The sequence below is a fragment of the Polypterus senegalus genome, chromosome 7, assembly GCF_016835505.1.
Source record: "Polypterus senegalus isolate Bchr_013 chromosome 7, ASM1683550v1, whole genome shotgun sequence".
Taxonomy (NCBI): domain Eukaryota; kingdom Metazoa; phylum Chordata; class Cladistia; order Polypteriformes; family Polypteridae; genus Polypterus; species Polypterus senegalus.
In genome coordinates, this window is record NC_053160.1 from 154,067,992 (window position 1) to 154,092,121 (window position 24,130).

A 24,130-nucleotide genomic window follows, 5' to 3' on the forward strand; every position below is an offset into this window, starting at 1 on the left:
GCCTCTCTGCTTAAGCTGCTGCCCCCGCGACCCGACCTCGGATAAGCGGAAGAGAATGGATGGATGGATGGATGGATGGGACTTGCTCATTAACACTAGAATTACCAGAGCGTACGAAAAAACTCGTAATTCCGTCCCACCTTAAAATTGCTTCTTAAATCCCTTCACACCTCTCCACCAGCGTCCTTTGTCCTCTAAATGTACTGATAAAGAGAAGCTAGGAGCAGCCGGCTATTTCATCCCCCCACCAATTTAGAACGTGCACAAACTTCTCTCAGCTCATGCCTTGACCGAGTATCTGGGAGTGAAGTGGAGTTTCAGAGTGGAAATAATAGATTGTTATTTGGAACACACGCATTTCATGTCTGTTCCATTTCTACAGTAATCTGTGTAAACACATTGTTAAAACAGAAACGTTTTTTATATTCTACTAGTAGATGACAAAATGTAGGCATAAATTATATAATGTATGAAGCCTGAAGTCCAAATATCAAAGAAACATTTTCACAAAAAATACAAATATAACACAATTGCGCTTTTATTCAAAAATATAACTGCAGAAACAAAAAGCCGCCTTAACATGCAACATTAACACCTGTTTCTTGTAACTGCCTCCGTGGTGCATTAGAATCAGTTCCCGCCTGGGAATCAAAAGGTCGCGAGCTCAATCCTGCACCACTCCGTTTTGAGAAGTAAACTGCTCTTAATCTTACTATTTTTGAGTAAAAGCATACATTTGATTTCAGTCTGTAACAGCCGGTTCAATTTATGATCCTTGTAAGGTTTTTTTTTTTAATTCACTTTTCATTCTCTTAATCGCGTTCAGAATCAATCCATACAACCCCATCTGACACGGCTGTTTTCAAATAAAGACGCGCTATAGCTCTGCAGTGTACCACGACGCATACTAACGCCCGCCCCCCCAAAAAGAGTTCTGACACACAGACGCTGGCGAAGCTGCCTTCTTCGTATCTCACCGTCACTTGATTTTCTTTTTATTCAGTTTTATTGAGTGTTCCTGCCAGTCCCCGCATGTTGCTGTATGCTGTTTCTTTTGTACTCCAGGACATGCAGAGGACAGAATGGTAAAGAGCAGTAACTTCGGCGCTATATGCAATCATCAGACACTCCCCATATGCCCGTGTTGCTCAAACGCAGGAACATATGTTGGTGTAAAAGTATTTTATTCAAGTGCACTTTTTCCATCGCCTTTTCCTGCAAGAAGCAATGTACACACTTCTCTCTATGCTGTGGTTTCTATTACACACCTGAAAGAAAAGAGACAGTATATGTGAAAATATCATCGCACTAATGCAATACTATTTGAAAACGAACAGCGTCAAATCGGGTGTGAATTTATGCAGGAACTGGAAATTCTCTGATGTGGGAACTTCCCCCAGGGAAGAAAGTACAGTGTCAGGTGCTCATTCAGTGTAATAGGAACCATAGCACAGAGAGGTGTGTACACTGCAACAAGTACACGTGTCGTAAATTTAGGAAGGACGGTCGTTGGGTATGTGGGAACTGTTAATATTTTAATGTGATGATTTTATATAGCACGGAATGGAAATCAGCACTTCTTAGCATTGCACCATGCAAGCTGTCGTATCAAATCGCCTACTGTAACTTGCTTTCTTTTTTCTTCGGTTATACAGTGTGATAAGAATGAGTCTGAGACATCATAAAGATTTGGGGCAGCCACCCGTATAATTGAATCGGCTGCAAAAGTAGTTGAACTAAGCACATTGTGCTATTTACAGAGTCCAGAACAGAACTGCCTGTACTGAGGCAAGATGGCAGTTTTAAAGGGCTGGAAGGGAAGTGACGTCATCTATGCCGGAACTGGGAGTGGTGTCCTTGTGCCCGGAAGTGACATCATCCTTGGGGCCGGCAACAGGCGGGATTTCCCGGGAAAGGTCTGCAAGGGACTGAGAGAGAAAGTCAGTACACTCCGCCACCCGCTGGCCTGGCGTAGAATTACTAGTGTTTAGGCCCTTTCAGCTGGTTCCCATGCGCACGTGTGTGACAACAGGTAGTCTTGAATAAAAGTGCACTTGTTTTGTTTGCGAAATGAAGTGTCTGCGTGCACTTTTCGTGGCATTACACATGTATTTTTTGAGCATGCTCAAACACAGGAACATATGTTGGTGTAAAAGTATAACAAAACAACGGGCAGATGGGGAGTGTCTGATGATTGCATATAGCGCCGAAGTTACTGCTCTTTACCATTCTCTCCTCTGCATGTCCTGGAGTACAAAAGAAACAGCATACAGCAACATGCGGGGACTGGCAGGAAAACTCAATAAAACTGAATAAAAAGAAAATCAAGTGACGGTGAGATACGAAGAAGGCAGCTTCACCAGCGTCTGTGTGTCAGAACCCTTTTTTGGGTTCGTTCGTATGCATTGTGGTACACTGCAGAGCTATAGCGCGTCTTTAAGTGAAAACAGCCGTGTCAGATGGGGTTGTATGGATTGATTCTGAACGCGACTGAGAGAAAGAAAAGTGAATTTAAAAAAAAAAAAAAGCTAACCTTTACAAGGATCATAAATTGCACCGGCTGTTACTGACTGAAATCAAATGTATGCTTTTACTCAAAAATAGTAAGACTAAGAGCAGTTTACTTCTCAAAACGGAGTGGTGCAGGATCAAACTCACGACCTTTTGATTCCCAAGCGGGAACTGATTCTATTGCACCACGGAGGCAGTTACAATAAACGGGTGTCAATGTCGCATGTTAAGGCGGCTTTTTGTTTCTGCAGTTATATTTTTTAATAAAAGTGCAATTGTTGTGTTATATTTGTATCTTTTGTGAAAATGTTTCTTTGATATTTGGACTTCATGCTTCATACATTATATAGTTTATGCCTAAATTTTTTCATCTACTAGTAGAATATAAAAAACGTTTCTGTTTTAACAATGTGTTTACACAGATTACTGTAGAAACGGAACAGACGTGAAATGCGTGTGTTCCAAATAACGATCTATTATTTCCACTCTAAAACTCCACTTCACTCCCAGATAATCAGTCAAGGCATGAGCGGAGAGAAGTTCGTGCACGTTCTAAATTGGTGGGGGGATGGAATAGCCGGCTGCTCCTAGCTTCTCTTTATCAGCACATTTAGAGGACAAAGGACGCTGGCGGAGAGGTGTGAAGGGATTTAAGAAGTGATTTAAGGTGGGACGGAATTACGATTTTTTTCGTAGGCTCTGGTAATTCTAGTGTTAAATATTACATTTCACTGAGTGCTAAATGACTAATATTTCCTGTTTGTACTGATACATATATAATTAGAACAGCAGCAAATGTCATAAACCAGACAAAACAATTTCTTCATGTACCCGATTTGAGAAATGTTTTATAAAAGCAGCTTTAAAGAGGTTCTGTAAATGAGCTGCTATAAATTAAAATTACCCTTAATAATCAAAAAAAAGATATACACTGTATATGTATCTTAATCATGTTTGGATTTTGAATGTTGCTTTTTATTTTAAGCAGTACAAGTTTCTCATTTATCAACACACAAAATGTCAATGATCATGTTGATTTGATTTGAAGTCCAGGAAGACCATAATGGTAATGTATTTACTTTCTGTGTAAAACCCATGCTGCCCCAAAAAACATTAAATTTCATTGGGAAGAAATTCCCACAGTTCAGTAATGAAATTCAGGTCCTAAATTGTAACCAAGTAGCACCCATTTCTTAACTCACTACAGCAAAAAAGTACTTTTTTTTCTTTTAACTCTTATTTTTAACGTTCCTCTTACGGTTTTCAGTGTCACAAGATGTTTGTATGTATAAAATATACATTTCACATTCTTACAAGTAAGCACGCATACTCATAATTTGTTATGCACTGAGCTATTACAACCATCTTGCGACTTTTTATAAAGCGTTAACTAATAAGGAAACATAGAAATTACATTCATTTAAAGAATGTCAGCATAAAGAGTTTCATGAGCATTTATATTGCGAGACAGCTACTCAGACAGCAAAACAAATCTTGATGCTTCAAAAACAATGAAAAACATTTTATTGAAAGCAGCAAAAATGTGCCATAAAATATCATCTGAAACAAAGGAAGTAAAAACAGAAATAAAAAGTATTTGGTACAAAGCACCAGAAAGCAAATCAGTTGAAACACTCAACAAAAAAATTCTTAAATACAGTTTTCTGATTGTATTCAGTGAAAATTGATAATGGACATATGCAATGAACAACAGAAAAAGTATGCCATCTGTACATTTTAGGTGAAATATCAAAATGATTTCAGATGTTGCTTTCTAAAGCAAGCATTATTCAGTGAAGAGCAATAACCACAAATAATGCATAAAAACACTACCTGTCATTTCCTGTCCTTGAAGCACCACACTTCTTACTGAAGTCGTCCAAATCTTCCCAGAAATCATCATCATCATCGTCGTCGTCCTCCTGTTCACCTTCTATGATATGCTGACAGAGATTTGTTACCTCATTCTTGCTTCTGTAATCCTTGGGTCTACGTTTTTCTTGTTCGCTATTTGAAGGCTCAGAAAAGGATTCTTTCTCCATTTCTCTTGTTTTAGTGTGCGGAGACTGTGAACACTGATCACTTCCAACTGCAGTATATTTTTGATGGTTATTACTCTGTTGGTTGTCCCTGGACAACTCCAACTTTTTCTGCTCTAGATCACTATTATTTTGCTTCCTTACTTTTGGTCTCACAACCATTTCAGGGGCACCAGAATCCTGCAACCCTTTACAATCAAATAGTTTTGGAAGGCTGCAACCATTTCCTGAAGGAGCATTACCAATGATATCACCAGACATATGTTGGTCAGTTTTCACTAGCTTGTCTTCAGAATCTGAGGGAATTTCTCCATAAACTTTATCACTGTTCTGACAACAGTCTTTCAAACATACCTCCGAACAATAGTTTTTAGATGCAGCTTCCACCTCCTCACGCGTCTTTGAATATATATATGATTGCAATCCACTAAGATAATCAAATTCTTTTTCCAATTCGTTTATCATATTGTCTAATTGCTTTTGGAGTACAGGATGAGATTCTGAAGTGGCAGAAAGAATCTCTTCTTCCCCATCACTACTGTCAGGCTCATATGAGTCAATATTAACAATTCCAAATCCATTTGTATTATTAAGTGGAGGTTCGTTGCCTTCCAATGCAGGCCATGCACATGCTTCAGAGCTCTTTTTTAATTTTGCCCGATTTTCAGAGGTATGCACTAACTTTTGCTCTCTCTTTAATCTGCATGAACGAGCAGTACTGGCTGAAAAGTTTGGGCATCTTAGATTTTTTTCATGGGGGTCTTCATATATTTTTGCTCCATTTTTTTCTGGAAGAACCATATTAGCCGAGGAGTTCTCTTTTAAGGTTGAATTGACGAGTCCATCAGCTGCTAAAATAAACAGGAAGTCAATGTCAGTATGGTAAAAGTTGTTCAAAGCAACTGATTTTGTAAGCAAGCAAGCCTTGGATTTTTCCTAAACACAAATACATTGCGACATACAGTCTAAAAGTACTACTATAAATGTTGTTAATAGCACTACATAGGCTACAGTGCACATTTTTTAAACCTCATCTTCGATGTCCTGCCCACTGGTATTTTCACTGCATTTCTATATGTTAATTATTAGTACTTGCAATGGATCAATAAACCGGTATTACAGTATTAATGTGCACATGAGCTCAGGCTGCCAATAGCTTTTCATCTTTCAATGTCATACAAACAAGCTAGTTTAGAGAGCAGCTGTTTGAATAGGTTATTAAAAACAAAAAAGTATTCTGTACAACATTCAAGTACTGCATTGCCGGATTGTATTAAATTGTTCTTTTTACCCCCCATTTATTACGTTACTATATCATACACACATAATCCATTCTTCTCTTGAATATAGTCCATCTCCATTTCCTTCCATTGACATCCTTTTTCCATGGTTGGATTTTCTGGCTTTTCCAACGTTGGCCGGAACCCAATATAGGCATGCCTCCTTCCATAGCGGCATCCAGTGCTTGTTTGATAACCTGTTGATGGCTTGGGCCAGGCTGGCTTACCACATTCCTGACCCATTACTAAGAAAGATACAGCAGAAAAGAGAACAGTTACATCACAGTTCACAAAAATCTATACAGCATATTTGCATAAGATCACTAGCCCAGATTATCAAGAACTTAAGTTATCTAAATGAAGGAAAATTTCCACAACATTACCAATTCTAACCATAAAATGAATAAATTAACACCAGCATCCCTGCAAAAATTTTGTTCCCCATGAAAACCCTACTGTTCATTACAAACAAGAGGAACCTCCAGTGCCCTTATCACCGCACCAATTACCCGCCAATAACCATCTTTGTTTTGCAAATGTGTCAATTCAACCAGATGAAGACATTCCAGAGCCAGAATTTTCACTTTCACCTCAAGACTGTGCAAAGAATTGTAAGGAATTCTATAGGAATTATATATATCATTAATTAAAATATTGTATGTCCATTTCATGCGTGTTCTGTGTCTACAATTATCTATGTAAATATATGACAAAAATAGAAATGTTAGCTCTTGCAGACACAAATAAAATGTATGTGTTTATTATAACAAATATAAATGCCTGAATGGGTCACTGCCTTCTTTTCGGCTGCTCTCATTACCACATCTTCCGCATCTTGCTCTTTCACACCTACCAGTGCATTTCCTCTCTTGTCACATACATAAACCTCCTCTTGCTCCTTTCTCTTGTCTGGCACCTCTATCCTTCACCTTCACCCAATATACCCAGCATCTCTTCTCTGCACATGTCCAAACCAACGCAATCTCACTTCTCTGGCTTATGTCTCCAAACCGCCCAACCTAAGCTGCATGTTTGAATTTGTTCACAAGTATTCCACTTTTTTTTAATATACTGGTAAATTCACCTCCAGTCACTTACCAATGCATACAGCAAAGATTAAACAATTTATAATCCAACTGCTGCATGAATGGCACTTTTACTATTGCAATATAGCTCACACACAAAGCTACACTTACACTTTTATTACCCATCAATAAAAAGGAAAAAATTTAAAAGTTCCTCTGCAAAGGCAGACAAACAGATATGAATTTATGAAGGTCAGATTCCTTCTATATCTCATTTCACTTATATTCATGATAAGGTAGTATAACATCAAATAACATCCTGTGCTTCTCGGCATTTGGTCTGTGAAGGAATTTTTTTTTTTTTTTAAAGAATTGATAAATAGAAATTAATATACACTCATTAATCCAGTTTAAATGTGTGAAGTGAAATACTTCCTATGTTTTGAATTTACAAAATTCTTTTTAATAGTAAATTTTGCCAGCCTTTTCTCTACTCTAAAAGGGGTAACAGTTCTAAACATTTCATAAAATGTACATCATTTGTCTAACTTTTTATGCAGGTTGCCTGCATTTGTAGTAAGCAGCTCAAAGAAAATCTTTAATTTGAGTATTATTCTTGTTACATTCAGAAGATATGTTAAAAATATTCATAAAATACACTGTTTCTCTTTGTTTTCAATAGTCTTTGTGCCGAGAATGGTATTAATAGTGCTCAACTTCTGATGCAATTGCGTAGTATTATGAAACAGTTTTTTCTTCAAGCTTGTAATAAAAACCATGATGGACATTAGAAATTGCTCAGTTTCTTTATGGTTAATAAATTAAACTCAGTCTGGAATGCCTGCTATCTTTTTGCATAATCAATGACAGGCGACATAGCATACTCATCATCTAATTTGCAGATATTAAAAGATTAATTTTGTAAGCATCTTGAGCATGAGAAAGGCACTATACAAACAATGTATTATTATTAATTATTTTGGTTTGCTGTACTGTATTATGTAGATCATGAAATATTCTGTACATGTTTTCCATAAAGTATTTGCAGATATCTTTAGATTTTTTTAGAAGAAAAATTGATTTACTTTATGAAGAAATAAACTTAAAGTTTCCACTTCAAAATAAAGGATGAAGTTGCTACCAGTGTTGGAGTGCAAGTCTAATATTTATTAAATGAACACGACACCTCATTCATTTTAACCATTTTTTTCAGCCCTTCAATACATTCCAAACCATGTTGGGATGGTAAAGCATTTACCACTTTGTAATGTTGCCACTACTTCTCACAACAGTAAAAAAAAAGATGTTTTGGCACAGAGGATACCAAACGATGCGTTTCAGGTGTCATTTTGTCCCATTCTTCCTGCAAACTTGTCTTAAGGTGTGCAACAGTACGGGGTCATCGTCGTCACATTGTTCATTTAAAAATTCTCCATACATTTTCTACCAGGGACAGGTTAGGACTAAAATGTAGGCCAATCCAGTACCCATACCCTCTTCTTCTGCAGCCTTGCCTTTGTAATGTTTGCAGGATGTGGTTTTGCATTGTCATGTTGAAAAATGCATGGATGTCCCTGAAGATGTCTTAAAGGCAGCATATGTTGCTCTTGAATCTCAATGTAGTTTTCTGCATTAATGATGTTATCACAGAAATATGAATTACCTTTGCCAAGGGCACTGACACAACCCCATGCCATGAGGGACACTGGCTTTATATGACATGTTGCTGATAAAAGTCTGGATGGTCCTTTTCTCTTTGGTCCAGAGCACAAAGCATCCATTTCTTAAAAAAGGATCTGGAATACCGATGCATCTTACTTCCGTTGTGTGATTGTGCATCTCTGAGCCCATAGAAGTTGATACTGCATTCTGGACATGGTTAACAAAAGGACCAAGATGTACTTAACACTATGTGACACGTAAACTTGCTGATGCTGCTGCTATGCAAGTAGTGTACAGACTACACTTGCATGTGTACTTTATGTAAATCAGGAGAATTTCACCAGGTGGCGGTGCAAGATGCTGCTGGAAAGGTGCAAAAAAAGATGGTAACAGAAACAAAGATGATAGTATGGGAGACCTTTAAATGTATTGCAATGCAGGGATTGCCTATGTGAGAAATTACTGATGAAAAGTACTATGAATACTTTTGTTATGTCAGCATTTAAGTTTGTTGGTTTCCTTTGCCCACATTGAACCATTCATCAAACATCAAAGCACACACATCCTGTTGGAGCTGCAATGCAGCTTGCTGTCACACTATGTTATGATGCAACAGCGTAATCTCCACTTCTTTTCCCTGACATTTTCTGCTCTGCATGGATGTATCTGTCTTAGATTTCAAAGTGCTGCCAATTTGATTCCAGCTGTTCTGACAGGCATGTTTGGCAGTGATGGGATGTTGATAGTAAACAATGATGCCAACATCACATACTAAAATCATGAACACGTACGCCACCCAAGCTTTGTTCATGATTTGTCAACATTGTCACATACGGGCTTCAATCCCACTTTACAGCCTCCTGCTACATTATTGGAAAATAACTTGGAGCCATTGTGGAAAAAGAGGATGGCGGCAAAATTAGATGCCACCATGAAAACTACCATAAATGCTGTCTAGCAGGTGCTCAGAAGGACTTATGTGAGTCTCTTCTGTCCGCTATTGTCATACAATTCAATGCATCATCCCGATGTACTCTTTATGTTCATTTTGAAATATCTGCACTACATTTATTTATATGTATTTATTCATCCATCTATCGATTGACTAATTGATTGGCTTTACTATTTGTCCTGCGAGCCCGTATCCTTGTTTTTTATGTTTCTATTGCTGTTTACATCTGAATTTACCCATGGGATTAATAACGTTTATCGAATCATATCCAAATAAATGAACTAAATTACTTCGCTGTAATAATTATGAGCAGTTTAGATACAACACAACTGCACAGCTTGTAATGCTTCACAAAGACTAGAGTATTCACACACCTACCCCAAGCAAAAGCAATAAACATTATTATTAAAAAAAAAAAGTTAACTCCTGGGGCCTCATGCATAACGCCATGTGTAGAACTCTCATTATAACATGATGTAAGCACAAAAGCCAAAATATGCTTACACAGAAAAAAATCCAGATTCATAAATCTGTGCGAACGCCAACTTCCACATTCTTCCTCTACATAAATCCCGGTCAGCGTGAAAATTAACGCATGTGCACGCGCCTGCTGCCCCACCCCAACTCATCCTAGAATTATGCCTCTTTGAATATGCAAATCAATATAAATAGCCCTTAAACTCAGTTTTCTGTGAAAAGGAAATGGCAAAAGCACAAGGGAAAATAGAATTTCAGCAAATATCAAGTGGAGGCAAGGAAAACGTACTATTTGCTGGTTTAAACAGTGGTATAAACAACAAAAGGGAGTTGTTAGAGTGACATAGCGTGTTGGAGAAACTCGAAAGCTCAAGTTCAAAGTCGCACAGTGCCCGAAATAAAAAGAAGTTGTGAGATATCAAAGTCGCCATGAAAAGGCGAGTTATAGCCCACCGTCCGAGTGTCACATGAAAGCTCATTAGGGTACAGAGGGGGAAAAAAAAAAAGCACGAAATGTCAACTTTAATCTCGAAATTTAATCAGGTAGTTTATTTTGTCATTAAAGTAAAACATCATAAACTTAATCTTAAAATTGTTAAAATTTATTACTTTCTCAAATCCCATTGTAACTAAATTAGCATGTTAAATGCTTTGTTTTGTATTTGATCTTCTATGTGCTCTCTGTGTGTGTGAATCACTACGTGCTTCCGGGCTTTCTCTTCCTCCAAACATAACACAGAATCCATTACATTCGTGATATTACACCTCTCTGAATAATTAAAATACTGAGAAGTATACGCGATATTTTCATGATGATAGGATTTAAAGCATGTTATTAAACATGGGAACACAGTGGCGCAGTGATTGTTCACGTCTCAAACAAGATGCTTGCTGCGCCATGTGCGACCTTTGATGAAAATACTTTATTGTAGCAGTATTGTCTCTTTCAAAAAGTACTAACCTCCAATTCCTGTCTTTACTTATCTTTCTCCAAATACTGTCCAGATGTAAACACTAGCGTGGAAAGTCGCTTGCGAACTGAAGATCAAATGTTATTTATTTGGAATTAGTTACTTACTTCCTACAGCCTAAAGTCACAAGTATAGCGCGTCTTTATGTGAAAACAACATTGCTTACATCTGGACGGTGTATGTGCCCTAAAAAGAAGTCTGACTGCATTCTCGTACCAATGCTTGCGAACGGAAGTGTCTGCATGCACTTTTCGTGGCATTACACGTGCATTTTTTGAGCTTGCTCGTGTCGCTCAAACACAGTAAGCTCTGAAGTGTACTTGTGACTTTAGGCTGTAGGAAGTAACTAAATACATTCGATCTGGCTTTTATGTAACTAACATATAAATGTTGATGTACAAGTATAACAAAAGAAGTGCACTTTTATTCAAGACTTTAACCGAAGAAAAAAGAAAGCAAGTTACAGAACTTTGTATTCAAGAGCCAGATTTTGGGGTTGTGGTTAAGGGGGGTATTGGGTATAAGAATAATGAACATGACAGAGAATGAAAAGGATTATATAAAAAAAAAAAAAAGCTAACCTAAGCTAAGCTAAGTATCATACATTTACACTGGCTGTTACAGACTGAAATCAAATGTATGCTTTTATTCTAAAATAGTAACAATAAAAGCAGCTCACTTCTCAAAACGGACTCATCTGGGATCTAACCCGTGAAGTTTTAATTACCAGTCAACAGTTGATACCGTTGCGCCACCGAAGCAGTCGTCGTAAATGCGTGTCAATGTCGCACCGTGACGCGTGTTGTTTTTCTGCAGTTATATTTTTGAACTACCAAAATACCTGCGTTTCGCAGGGGCAAAGTACTGCCTAAAAATTTTTATTAAGAAGACCGAGGGAAAATCTACCAATAATTATTTGTTAAGGATCTCTTTGTATACCACGTTGTCAGTTCGACCCTCCGGTTGTAATATGACCAAGCTGTGCGCTGAGCTTACTCTTGAGAATACAACATATAGTTGGCCATGTAAAAAGCAATCTTGCCTCAAATCAATGCCAACCTTTTGTAGGGTCTGTCCCCGAGACTTATTAATTATCATTGCGAAGCAGAGCCTTACTGGAAATTGGAGGCGTTTGAATTGAAATGAGAGATCAGAGGGTATAACGGGGATGCGAGGAATAAACTCTCTCTCCCCTGAGCCACTACCAGTAAAAATAGTTGCCTCAATTAGGTTCTTTTACAGACACGTGACCTGAAGTCTCGTGTAGAAACTCTACCGGATAGTGCACAGCGTCTTCCACTTCTACAACTGAATCCACAGACTGATATGTTTTCGGTTGTGAAGGTAGTTCTTGAAGTAAAATGTGGTTTATAGTCGTAGTCATGTCATTTCTTGGTGTCAGAATAGCTCTCTCCCTCAACCATGACACTACTTGATGGAAAGTTCAATATGGCGGCCAACAGTGACGTCATACCACCAAAATAAGTACGTACATCGGTTTCGGTTAGTGCAGGGAAGCTACCTACCAAATTTCGTAAAGATGGGGCCATAAATAAGAAAGTTTAACATGGCGGAGGTTGTCGACCATTACGCACAGAATTTCGAAATGAAACCTGCTTAACTTTTGTAAGTAAGCTGTAAGGAATGAGCCTACCAAATTTCAGCCTTCCACCTACACGGGAAGTTGGAGAATTAGTGATGAGTGAGTCAGTGGGGGCTTTGCCTTTTATTAGTATAGACTAGCAGAATACCCGCTGCGCAGCAGCGAAGTAGTGTGTTAAAGAAGTTATGAAAAATAAAAGGAAACATTTTGAAAATAACGTAACATGATTGTCAATGTGATTGTGTTGTCATTGTCATGAGTGTTGCTGGCATATATATTATACTAGCAGAATACCCGCGCTTCGCAGCGGAGAAGTAGTGTGTTAAAGAAGTTATGAAAAAGAAAAGCAAACATTTTAAATATAACGTAAGATGATTGTTAATGTAATTGTTTTGTCATTGATATGAGTGTTGCTGGCATATCTATATCTATATCTATATCTATATATATATATATATCTATATATCTATCTATATCTATATCTATATATATATATATATATATATATATATATATATATATATATATATATATATATACAAATAAAAGGCAAAGCCCTCACTCACTCACTCACTCATCACTAATTCTCCAACTTCCCGTGTGGGTGGAAGGCTGAAATTTGGCAGGTTCATTCCTTACAGCTTCCTTACAAAAGTTGGGCAGGTTTTATATCGAAATTCTACGCGTAATGTTCATAACTGGAAGCAGTTTTCTCCATTTACTGTAATGGAGATGAGCTTCAACGCCGTGGGGGAGTTTCGTGTGACATCATCACGCCTCCCACGTAATCACGCAGTACATAGAAAACCAGGAAGACCTCAAAAAGCGCTTAAGAAAACATGCATTATATAATTGAGAAGGCAGCGAAACAATAAGAAGCGGCGAGTGACATATACAACCATATTCATGAGTTCTGCTACTGAAACAAAGCACGATGTAAACCTACACTTTAAATTAAGTTCATAGACAGGCTGCGCTGGCGTTTGTAATTTAGTGCCTGCCCATATAAGGCCGTCCGTCAGCGGCAATCCAATAGCAAACTGCCACGGGTAAATATTCACGGGTGAAGGACTGTGCTTATGGAGAGGAAGATGAGATGGTCAGGGTGGTGTTTGACACAAACTCAGCGAAACTGCGAGAGAAAGTTTTAAGTGCCAGGACTAAGGTAACATTAAATACAGCCACGGACATAGCACGAGATGGCACCAGCACAGCTGGGAACCTTCGATGCATGTACACCGGCGGCTCACGTGAACTGGCGCGAGTGCACAGATAAAGGCAACAGTTCCAAAGAGGGCTGAACAAAAACCGAATTACACAATTGAAAAGGCAGCAAAAAATATGAAGCGTCTGATAAGCATATTCATAAATCCAGCTACTGCGGAAACAAAGCACACGGTGGAAAAGTCAATGTCCCGCTAAAGGAAGACAGTGTAAAAAACCGTGCATGCAGTGTGTCAGGTCTCAGATAAAGAAGAAGGCGAGCTGTTTATTGATGCAGTAAGAAAGCGAATCGATGAATGAAACCTGTCATCTTTACAGCGATTGACAAACACGGAATGTAACTTGAACACAACACATCCTACAAATACGAACCTGATTGAAAGAAATAATGATAATCAAATCCTTGATGACAGCAACACTCAGTAACACTCACAAAACAAATACTGTATATTGACAGTCATGTTACGTTATTTTTAAAATGTTCCCTTTTCTTTTCTACCTTTTTAACACACTACTTCTCCGCTGCGAGTATATATATATATATATATATATATATCCCGCTCTACATACTCGAATAATGGATACTTTATTCGCCATCAATGATTGTTTTGGCGCCCTGTGTTGGCTGGGATTGGCTCCAGCAGACCCCCGTGACCCTGTATTCGGATTCAGCGGGTTAGAAAATGGATGGATGGATATATATATATATATATATATATATATATATATACACACATATATACATATATACATACATATATATACATACACACATACATACATATATATATATATATATATATATATATATATATACACATCTATATACATATATATATATATATATATATATATATATACACATACTATATATATATATATATACACACACACACACATATATATATATACATACTGTATATACAACATATACATATCTACATATATACTGTATATACACATATATATACAAATCTACATATATATATATTAGGTGGGACTCGATTAAAAAATTAATCCAATTAATTAGAGGCTGTGTAAGAATTAATCTTGATTAATCGTATGTAATCGACACGTAAATTTGCCCCAAATCGCAAATGTTTTTTTTTTTTATTTAAAACGGTTTTAGTGGGCGACAGAATCAAATAATAGACATGGACATGAATATTGTAAACTGAAGCTGTTTTAATTTCTGAAAAAAGCTTTTAAACTGCATTTGAATTCAAAACAGAAACAAAAATATCATCCCTGGTTAAAATTGGGCAGACTTAAAAATAAAGTGGTAGTTTAAGTACTTTAAGTACATTTTCAGAATAGTATTGTCTTTAAATAATAATAACCAAAATTTCACCATAAAGTGCAGTTTTTCTTCTTAAAAAAATAAGTCAGAAACATAAAAGGTAATTTGACCAGCTTACTCTTTAAACTCTGAGTAACATTAGCCAAAATTATTTTGTACATTAGGCTAAAACAGTGTGATCATTGAACATTTTGTAATTAGATGTATTATTACTAACGGTCACGGAAGTCCAATGATCCCCAGTAAGAGCCACAAAGTCCGCTTTCTGTAATGCATCTAATTTTGCTTGCTTTTCAGTGTGCACAAAACCATGCTTTTATCAAGGCTTCGGGTAGTCGAAATGATCAGTCGTAGGAACGCGCTTTATTCCGACTCTAACATTTTTGTAGCTGTGATGTGTGCATCAGTGTAATGGATGTACCAGGAAATCATGCATTGACAAAAGTTCCCGCTTGCTTGGAATTGAAAGTGTGATTAAATCGTTATTTTTAACGCGTTATGGAGTACATGCATCGAAGCTTCTCAGCTGTGCTTGTGCTAAGAAAGGGAAAATTTTAAAAATAACGTAACATGATTCTTCGTTAACCTAATATTTTTCATACGTCCCAAACCAAGGAGATGCGAAGGTAAAATGAATCGGTAGCAGCGTACATACTCAGTACTCTCGGGAATCGAACCTCGAATGTCGGCGTTAGAGGCTTAAGACTCTACAATTAGCCACAGCGTGTGGCTTGTCTATGCTAAAGTATGTATTGTAGATCGGGGTATATATATATACATTTATATATATATATATATACCGTGTATCGCAGTGGAGAAGTAGAAGTTATGAAAAGAAAAGGGAACATTTTAAAAATAACGTAACATGATTGTCAATATACAGTAATTGTTTTGTGAGTGTTATTGAATGTTGCTGTCATCAAGGATTTGATTATCATTATTTCTTTCAATCAGGCTCGTATTTGTAGGATGTGTTCAAGTTACATTCCGTGTTTGTCAATCGCTGTAAAGATAAGAGGTTTCATTCATCGATTAGTTCCTTACTGCATCAATAAACAGCTCGTCTTCCTTTTATCTGTGATGTGACAAACTGCATGCACGGGTTTTTTTACACTGTCTTCCTTTAGCAGGACATTCACTTTTTCCACCGTGTGCTTTGTTTCCGCAGTAGCTGCACTTATGAATATGATTGTATGTATAAGACGCTTCATATTTTTTGCTGCCTTCTCAATTGTGTAATTCGGTTTTGTTCAGCACTCTTTGGAACTGTTGCTTTTGTCTGTGCACTGCGCCAGTTCACGTGAGACGCTTGGTGTTCTTGCATCGAAGGTTCCCAGCTGTACTGGTGCCATCTCTGTAATGTCAGCTAAGACCCGGCACTTAAAAGTTTCTCTCGCAGTTTCAATGAGTTTGTGCCAAACACCACCCTGACCATCTCATCTTCCTCTGCATAAGCACAGTCCTTCACCGTGAATATTTACCGGCAGTGTTTGTATTGGATTGCCGCTGATGGACGGCCTTATATGGGCAGGCACTAAATTACAAACGCTAGTGGCAGCCTGTCTATGAACTTAATTTAATATAAACTTACGGTTCACGCCGTGCTTTGTTTCGCATATGCATCATTTGCTTCATAATGTTTTTCTGCCTTCTCAATTGTGAAATGGCGTTTTGTGCTCATCGCTGGAGTTCTTCCTTGTTCTCTACGTACTTACGTAGGAGGCGTGATGATGTCACAAAAACCGCCCCGCGGCCATCTCCAACTCAAGACTCCATTACATTATATGGGAAAAAATAGCTTCCAGTTATGACCCTTATGCCTAGAATTTCGAAATGAAACCTGCTCAACTTTTGTAAGTAAGCTGTAAGGAATAAGCCTGCCAAATTTCAGCCTTCTACCTACACGGGAAGTTGGAGAATTAGTGATGAGTCAGTGAGTCAGTGAGGGCTTTGCCTTTTATTAGTATAGACTAGCAGAATACCAGCGCATGGAGAAGTAGTGTGTTAAAGAAGGAAAGAGAAAGAAAAGGAAACATTTTGAAAATAACGTAACATGATTGTCAATGTAATTGTTTTGTCACTGTTATGAGTGTCGCTGTGATATATATATATATATATATATATAGCAAAATACCAGCTTCAGCGATGTCATGTGTTAAAGAAGTTATGAAAAAGAAAAGGAAACATTTTAAAAATAATGTAACATGATTGTCAAAGTAATTGTTTTGTGTATTTGGCGGCAGCGTCAAAAATTTTTTTTCGTCTAGCTGCATCAGAAAATGTACCACAACGTCTGACACGCCTCCTTTTTAGTGTTTTCTCACAGCTTGGATTGCTGCTGTCATATATATACACACACACACACACATACATATATATACACATATATATACTCATATGTTTGTATACTTGTGTGTGTATAGCTTTGTCACTGAGTGCAAGGGAAAAATAATAAAATATAGTCTATAAGTTATTAAACAGTAAAACATTAACGCGTTTTAAGAAGTACAGGTACATTGAGCACTACTGGAGTGGTTGCGGGTAAACTACATTTTAAAGACTGTGTAACACAACAGGTAAGTAACTAACAGCAGCTAAAATGTATATGGATCATCTCTCGGTAGTAGATCCCTTTTGAAAGGCGCTACACGACGGCTGTGGTATAGAAATTACATTTTCTATGTGAACGTTCAAATTTGTGCCTCTGGTAATGTGCCTTACCAGCATTTAAAGAAAATTAGTTTTGTGTCCTCTGCACTGTGAAGAGAGAAAGGCTTTGGTTTGGGATAAAAGGTGTAAAGAAAGGAAAGTTGCCTTTTTCTTTTATATAGTATAGAGATGTGTTCGCTGACGTTATGATCGCCTTTTGGGGACAGTTGCGTTGGGTCTTGTGTAGACTGGTGAGACGTCCCTGCCATTAATCAGCTGTGATGACAGTGTCAGTCCTCCACTCGTGTGCGTGTCTTCATAATCCGAGGTGATGACATCATAATCGTATACGTGCAAAAGAAAGTGTGAATCGCCTTAATATTATTTTTCCGTGGTGTAGAAAAGGGGTCCCGTGTTTGCACTTGTCTGGGCTATAGCGCAGGCGGAGGATGAAAAAAATTAAAAGTGCTCACTTTGACTTAAAGCAGAAGCAAAGTCAGCGTCTCAAAGGCCGGCACAGTTATGCGCGCGCGCTGGCTGCTCGACTTTTGCTGGGCAGGAGACCACAGTTTTGCAGACACGTTCATGATATCAAAAGTCTCAGCGCTCTTTGGAGGTCATTCATATATTATATATATAGCAAAATACCGCCGCAGCGAGAAGTAGTGTGTTAAAGAAGTAATGAAAAAGAAAAGGAAACATTTTAATAATAACGTAACATGATTGACATTGTCATGAGTGTTGCTGTCATATATATGCCTGCCTAAATAAGTCACCCTCGCTTTGCTCTTACTTTATTTACCGTTCATTTAATCATGGCTATTGGCGGAAAAATTATAAAATGGAAGGAGGATGGCTTTACCAAAACAATTATTGATGGCGAATCGATTATTCATAGAGCTTGAATTGGTGATGTTTTTCTGTGTTAACCTCATATTTTTTCAAACTTCTTCTCAAACTAAGGAGGTGCCGCGACGCAGGAGAAGTAGTGTGTTAAAAAAGCTAGAAAAAGGAAAGGGAACATTTTAAAAATAACGTAACATGACTGTGAATATACAGTATTTGTTTTGTGAGTGTTACTGAGTGTTGCTGTCATCAAGGATTTGATTATCATTATTTCTTTCAATCAGGTTCGTATTTGTAGGATGTGTTGTGTTCAAGTTACATTCCGTGTTTGTCAATCGTTGTAAAGATGACAGGTTTCATTCATCGATTCGTTTCTTACTGCATCAATAAACAGCTCGTCTTCTTCTTTATCTGAGACCTGACACACTGCATGCATGGGTTTTTTACACTGTCTTCCTTTAGCGGGACATTGACTTTTTCCACCGTGTGCTTTGTTTCCGCAGTAGCTGGATTTATGAATATGCTTATCAGACGCTTCATATTTTTTGCTGCCTTTTCAATTGTGTAATTCGGTTTTTGTTCAGCCCTCTTTGGAACTGTTGCCTTTTATCTGTGCACTGCGTCAGTTCACGTGAGCCACTCGGTGTACATGCATCGAAGGTTCCCAGCTGTGCTGGTGCCATCTCGTGCTATGTCCATGGCTGTATTTAATGTTACCTTAGTCCTGGCACTTAAAACTTTCTCTCGCAGTTTCGCTGAGTTTGTGTCAAACACCACCCTGACCATCTCATCTTCCTCTCCATAAGCACAGTCCTTCACCCGTGAATATTTACCCGTGGCAGTTTGCTATTGGATTGCCGCTGACAGACGGCCTTCTATGGGCAGGCACTAAATTACAAACGCCAGCGGCAGCCTGTCTATGAACTTAATTTAAAGTGTAGGTTTACATCGTGCTTTGTTTCCGCAGTAGCAGAACTCATGAATATGGTTGTATATGTCACTCGCTCGCTTCTTATTGTTTCGCTGCCTTCTCAATTATATAATGCATGTTTTCTTCAGCGCTTTTTTCAGGTCTTCCTGGTTTTCTATGTACTGCGTGATTACGTGGGAGGCGTGATGATGTCACACGAAACTCCGCCCCCACGGCGTTGAAGCTCATCTCCATTACAGTAAATGGAGAAAAACTGCTTCCAGTTATGACCATTACGCATAGAATTTCGATATAAAACCTGCCCAACTTTTGTAAGGAAGCTGTAAGGAATGAACCTGCCAAATTTCAGCCTTCCACCCACATGGGAAGTTGGAGAATTAGTGATGAGTGAGTGAGTGAGTGAGTGAGTGAGTGAGTGAGTGAGGGCTTTGCCTTTTATTAGTATAGATAAAAGCGTACTTGTTCTGTTATATTTGTACCTTATGTGAAAGTGTTTGTTTCTTTCACACATTCTAAATTTCATGTCTACATTTTGTCAATTATTAACGATGTGTTTACATAGATCATTGTAGACACCGAACACAAATGAAATGCAAGTGTTCCAAATAACGATATAGTATTTATAAAAGGTGCGATTTTGCTTGACTTCTCACTCTATACAACTCCAAGCAACTGACATGCAGGTAAACAGACTTGGGCTGATAAAACTGTGTGCCGGTGGGGGGATGTGATAGCAGACTGCTTGCTGCTTATCAACACATTTAAAAGGACAAAAGACGCTAACGGAGAGGTGAGAAGCGATTTAAGGTGGGACGGATCTAGGAGTTTTTTCGTAGGATCTGGTAATTCTAGTGTTAATTATTAACAATATAGATTATTTAAAAATGAAGTTAAAGTTTTATCTGTATAATATAATAAACATATTTTGCTGCATTTCATCTTAAAAATGATATCGTCATCATATGTAAATACGTGCTTTATAAAGTGGCTCAGGTTGTGTAATATTATAACTGTATCTGAAGTTTACAGTGAGGTGATTGTACTTATAAGTACAATCAGTTCTACAAGGAGAACTTGATGGACTGATTGAGTGCATTTTAGAGTCCTTGGGATGAAACTGCTTCTGAACCGTGAGGTCTGTACAGGAAAGGCTCTGAAGTGTTTGCCGTATGACAACAGTTCAATAAACAGCATGGCTGAGGCAGCGTGTGCTTGATGTTGTATACCGATAATTCTCATTTCGATCAGCTGTTGTGCAGCTGTGATTCACACTCAGATACAGTGACATAAATACTCCGAGTGGTGCAGTGAGAGTAATATGGAAAATGATCCGATGTGGCAACCCCTAATGGGAGCAGCTGAAAGAAGAAAGAAAAAGGTGCAGTGAGAGTAACAACGCTAAAGCAGCTATTGTATTTGGAATAGTTTGACCATTCTGTGGACCATTCTATTGTTACAGGTTAATTACAATCAGATGCATTAAACTAATAAATGCGCTTAATTTCAATGCATTTATAAAGCCATGTCAGGGATATCGATATAAAAAAAGAAAGGGAAACCACACTGGAACAGTAGCACTGCTTTGATGCTGGGTGCCGCCAGTCTGCAAAACCGAGCGCAGAACTTGCGTATGACAGGTTATGAGCTACCGTGGAAATGTGCGTGGCTTTACGCCAAGTTTAGGTTTTATACATCGTGATTTGAACGTAGAAACGTTCTTGCGCAACATTTTTGTGCGTACACACCGTTTATACATGAGACCTCTGGTGATGCCACCATATAAAATTGTGTGCAGAAAATATAACCAGTGATTAGTACATCACAGTGATTTTGCTTAAGATGGTTGTTCAGAAATGTGATTAGTATTGTGCTATCCATATTAAGATTTACCTTGCACATATACAAACATAAAATAAACTATACATAGTAAAAGAAACACACTAGAACCTGTAAAACAAGAACCTTACAAAATGTAAACATGTAGGAACAAGTCAGAAAACAAGACTAAAGCTAAACATCAAGCACAAATCTTTACTTAGCAAAAAACTTTCCTGGAATATTTCTGGATATCAAGAGCAAAACAAAAAGAGACTGAATAAAAATAAAACCTTCTTGACTCATATTGATTAAAAGGTTTAGAATAAGATAAGACGATTGCTGCTACTACTACTGCTGCCACTTGGTAATTTATGGATCATTTATTACAATGGTTTAATAACTGGTTGCTCTCTTTTTAGAGGCCATCACACCAACTAGCTTTTAAACCTTTTCTCTAAACCAAACCACCTAAACACAGCTGGAGCAACAAGTCCTGACATATGATAATACTGAAGTGCTCACTTTACAGCAGTTTCAAAAAGTTTGCTTGACTATTAATGTTGATCTAAGAGCTATGCTGTTTACCAGCTGTTAAGAGGGGGGGTGTGTGTGTTCATGTTATGGGCAAGGTACAATAAGCTATTTTTCATGGCGTGTTCACAACAAATGCAAACAGGAGTTTTTGTCTATGTTAGGTGGCTGAAGAAGATCAAGGGAGTTTGAAAAAAAAAGAAAAAAAAAGCTCCTGTGGAAGGATCAGTCTGCAAAACACAATATTGTTAATAGTTGGTTTGTGTGTGTGAGTGAGTGAGAGAAAGAGAGAGAATTAAAGTGGAAGGGGTACTTTGAGTTGTAAAAGAATCTTCTGTGTCACTCGGAAATATGTCACCAACAACTACAGTGGTGTGAAAACCTATTTGCCCCCTTCCTGATTTCTTATTCTTTTGCATGTTTGTCACACAAAATGTTTCTGATCATCAAACACATTTAACCATTAGTCAAATATAACACAAGTAAACACAAAATGCAGTTTTTAAATGACGGTTTTATTATTTAGGGAGAAAAAAAATCCAAACCTACATGGCCCTGTGTGAAAAAATAATTGCCCCCTTGTTAAAAAATAACCTAACTGTGGTGTATCACACCTGAGTTCAATTTCCGTAGCCACCCCAGGCCTGATTACTGCCACACCTGTTTTAATCAAGAAATCACTTAAATAGGAGCTGCCTGACACAGAGAAGTAGACCAAAAGCACCTCAAAAGCTAGACATCATGCCAAGATCCAAAGAAATTCAGGAACAAATGAGAACAGAAGTAATTGAGATCTATCAGTCTGGTAAAGGTTATAAAGCCATTTCTAAAGCTTTGGGACTCCAGCGAACCACAGTGAGAGCCATTATCCACAAATGGCAAAAACATGGAACAATGGTGAACCTTCCCAGGAGTGGCTGGCCGACCAAATTACCCCAAGAGCGCAGAGACGACTTATCCGAGAGGTCACAAAAGACCCCAGGACAACTTCTAAAGAACTGCAGGCCTCACTTGCCTCAATTAAGGTCAGTGTTCACGACTCCACCATAAGAAAGAGACTGGGCAAAAACGGCCTGCATGGCTGATTTCCAAGACGCAAACCACTGTTAAGCAAAAAGAACATTAGGGCTTGTCTCAATTTTGCTAAGAAACATCTCAATAATTGCCAAGACTTTTGGGAAAATACCTTGTGGACTGATGAGACAAAAGTTAAACTTTTTGGAAGGCAAATGTCCCGTTACATCTGGCGTAAAAGGAACACAGCATTTCAGAAAAAGAACATCATACCAACAGTAAAATATGGTGGTGGTAGTGTGATGGTCTGGGGTTGTTTTGCTGCTTCAGGACCTGGAAGGCTTGCTGTGATAGATGGAACCATGAATTCTACTGTCTACCACAAAATCCTGAAGGAGAATGTCCGGCCATCTGCTTGTCAACTCAAGCTGAAGCGATCTTGGTGCTGCAACAGGACAATGACCCAAAACACACCAGCAAATCCACCTCTGAATGACTGAAGAAAAACAAAATGAAGACTTTGGAGTGGCCTAGTCAAAGTCCTGACCTGAATCAAATTGAGATGCTATGGCATGACCTTAAAAAGGCGGTTCATGCTAGAAAACCCTCAAATAAAGCTGAATTACAGCAATTCTGCAAATATGAGTGGGCCAAAATTCCTCCAGAGCGCTGTAAAAGACTCATTGCAAGTTATCGCAAACGCTTGATTGCAGTTATTGCTGCTAAGGGTGGCCCAACCAGTTATTAGGTTCAGGGGGCAATTACTTTTCACACAGGGCCATGTAGGTTTGGATTTTTTTTTCTCCCTAAATAATAAAAACTATCATTTAAAAACTGCATTTTGTGTTTACTTGTGTTATATTTGACTAATGGTTAAATGTGTTTGATGATCAGAAACATTTTGTGTGACAAACATGCAAAAGAATAAGAAATCAGGAAGGGGGCAAATAGTTTTTCACACCACTGTATATCTATAACAAACTCTATCTGGTCCCTCAGTAAATATTAAAAACATTTTTTATATTGTATTTAATATCACACACATTGCTACAGAGCTTAATTAGATTTAGATGGATGGATAGATAATTTTTTCCTACAGGGAATTTTTTTTTTTTTTTTTTTTTAACAGAACCTCTTTACATACATATGTACAGAAATAAATAAATACGCACACATACTCTTTGGTGTGAACACACACCAGAATGACTATAAAACAAGATTATAAAGAAAGAAAAGTTCTGCCTTGGCTGTCACATTGAGGCATTATGCAGACATATTGCTGTTAGTACTGTATAAA

At 37.8% G+C, this 24,130-nt stretch overlaps 1 protein-coding gene across 3 annotated transcripts in view; it reads right to left on the reverse strand.

Moving 5' to 3' along the window:
• Positions 1-24,130, reverse strand: part of pja2 (praja ring finger ubiquitin ligase 2) — a 109,638-nt gene that overhangs the window by 63,856 nt on the left and 21,652 nt on the right. For 2 of the 3 annotated variants that reach the window (XM_039759415.1, XM_039759413.1), the window contains exons 2-3: positions 5,875-6,075; positions 4,345-5,401 (exon numbers count right to left, since the gene is read on the reverse strand). In XM_039759415.1, coding sequence (XP_039615349.1) covers positions 4,345-5,401; positions 5,875-6,073 — 1,256 coding nt within the window. In that variant the 5' untranslated portion in view covers positions 6,074-6,075. The remainder of the gene's footprint in view (positions 1-4,344; positions 5,402-5,874; positions 6,076-24,130) is intronic. The other variant, XM_039759414.1, reaches the window with a different exon arrangement.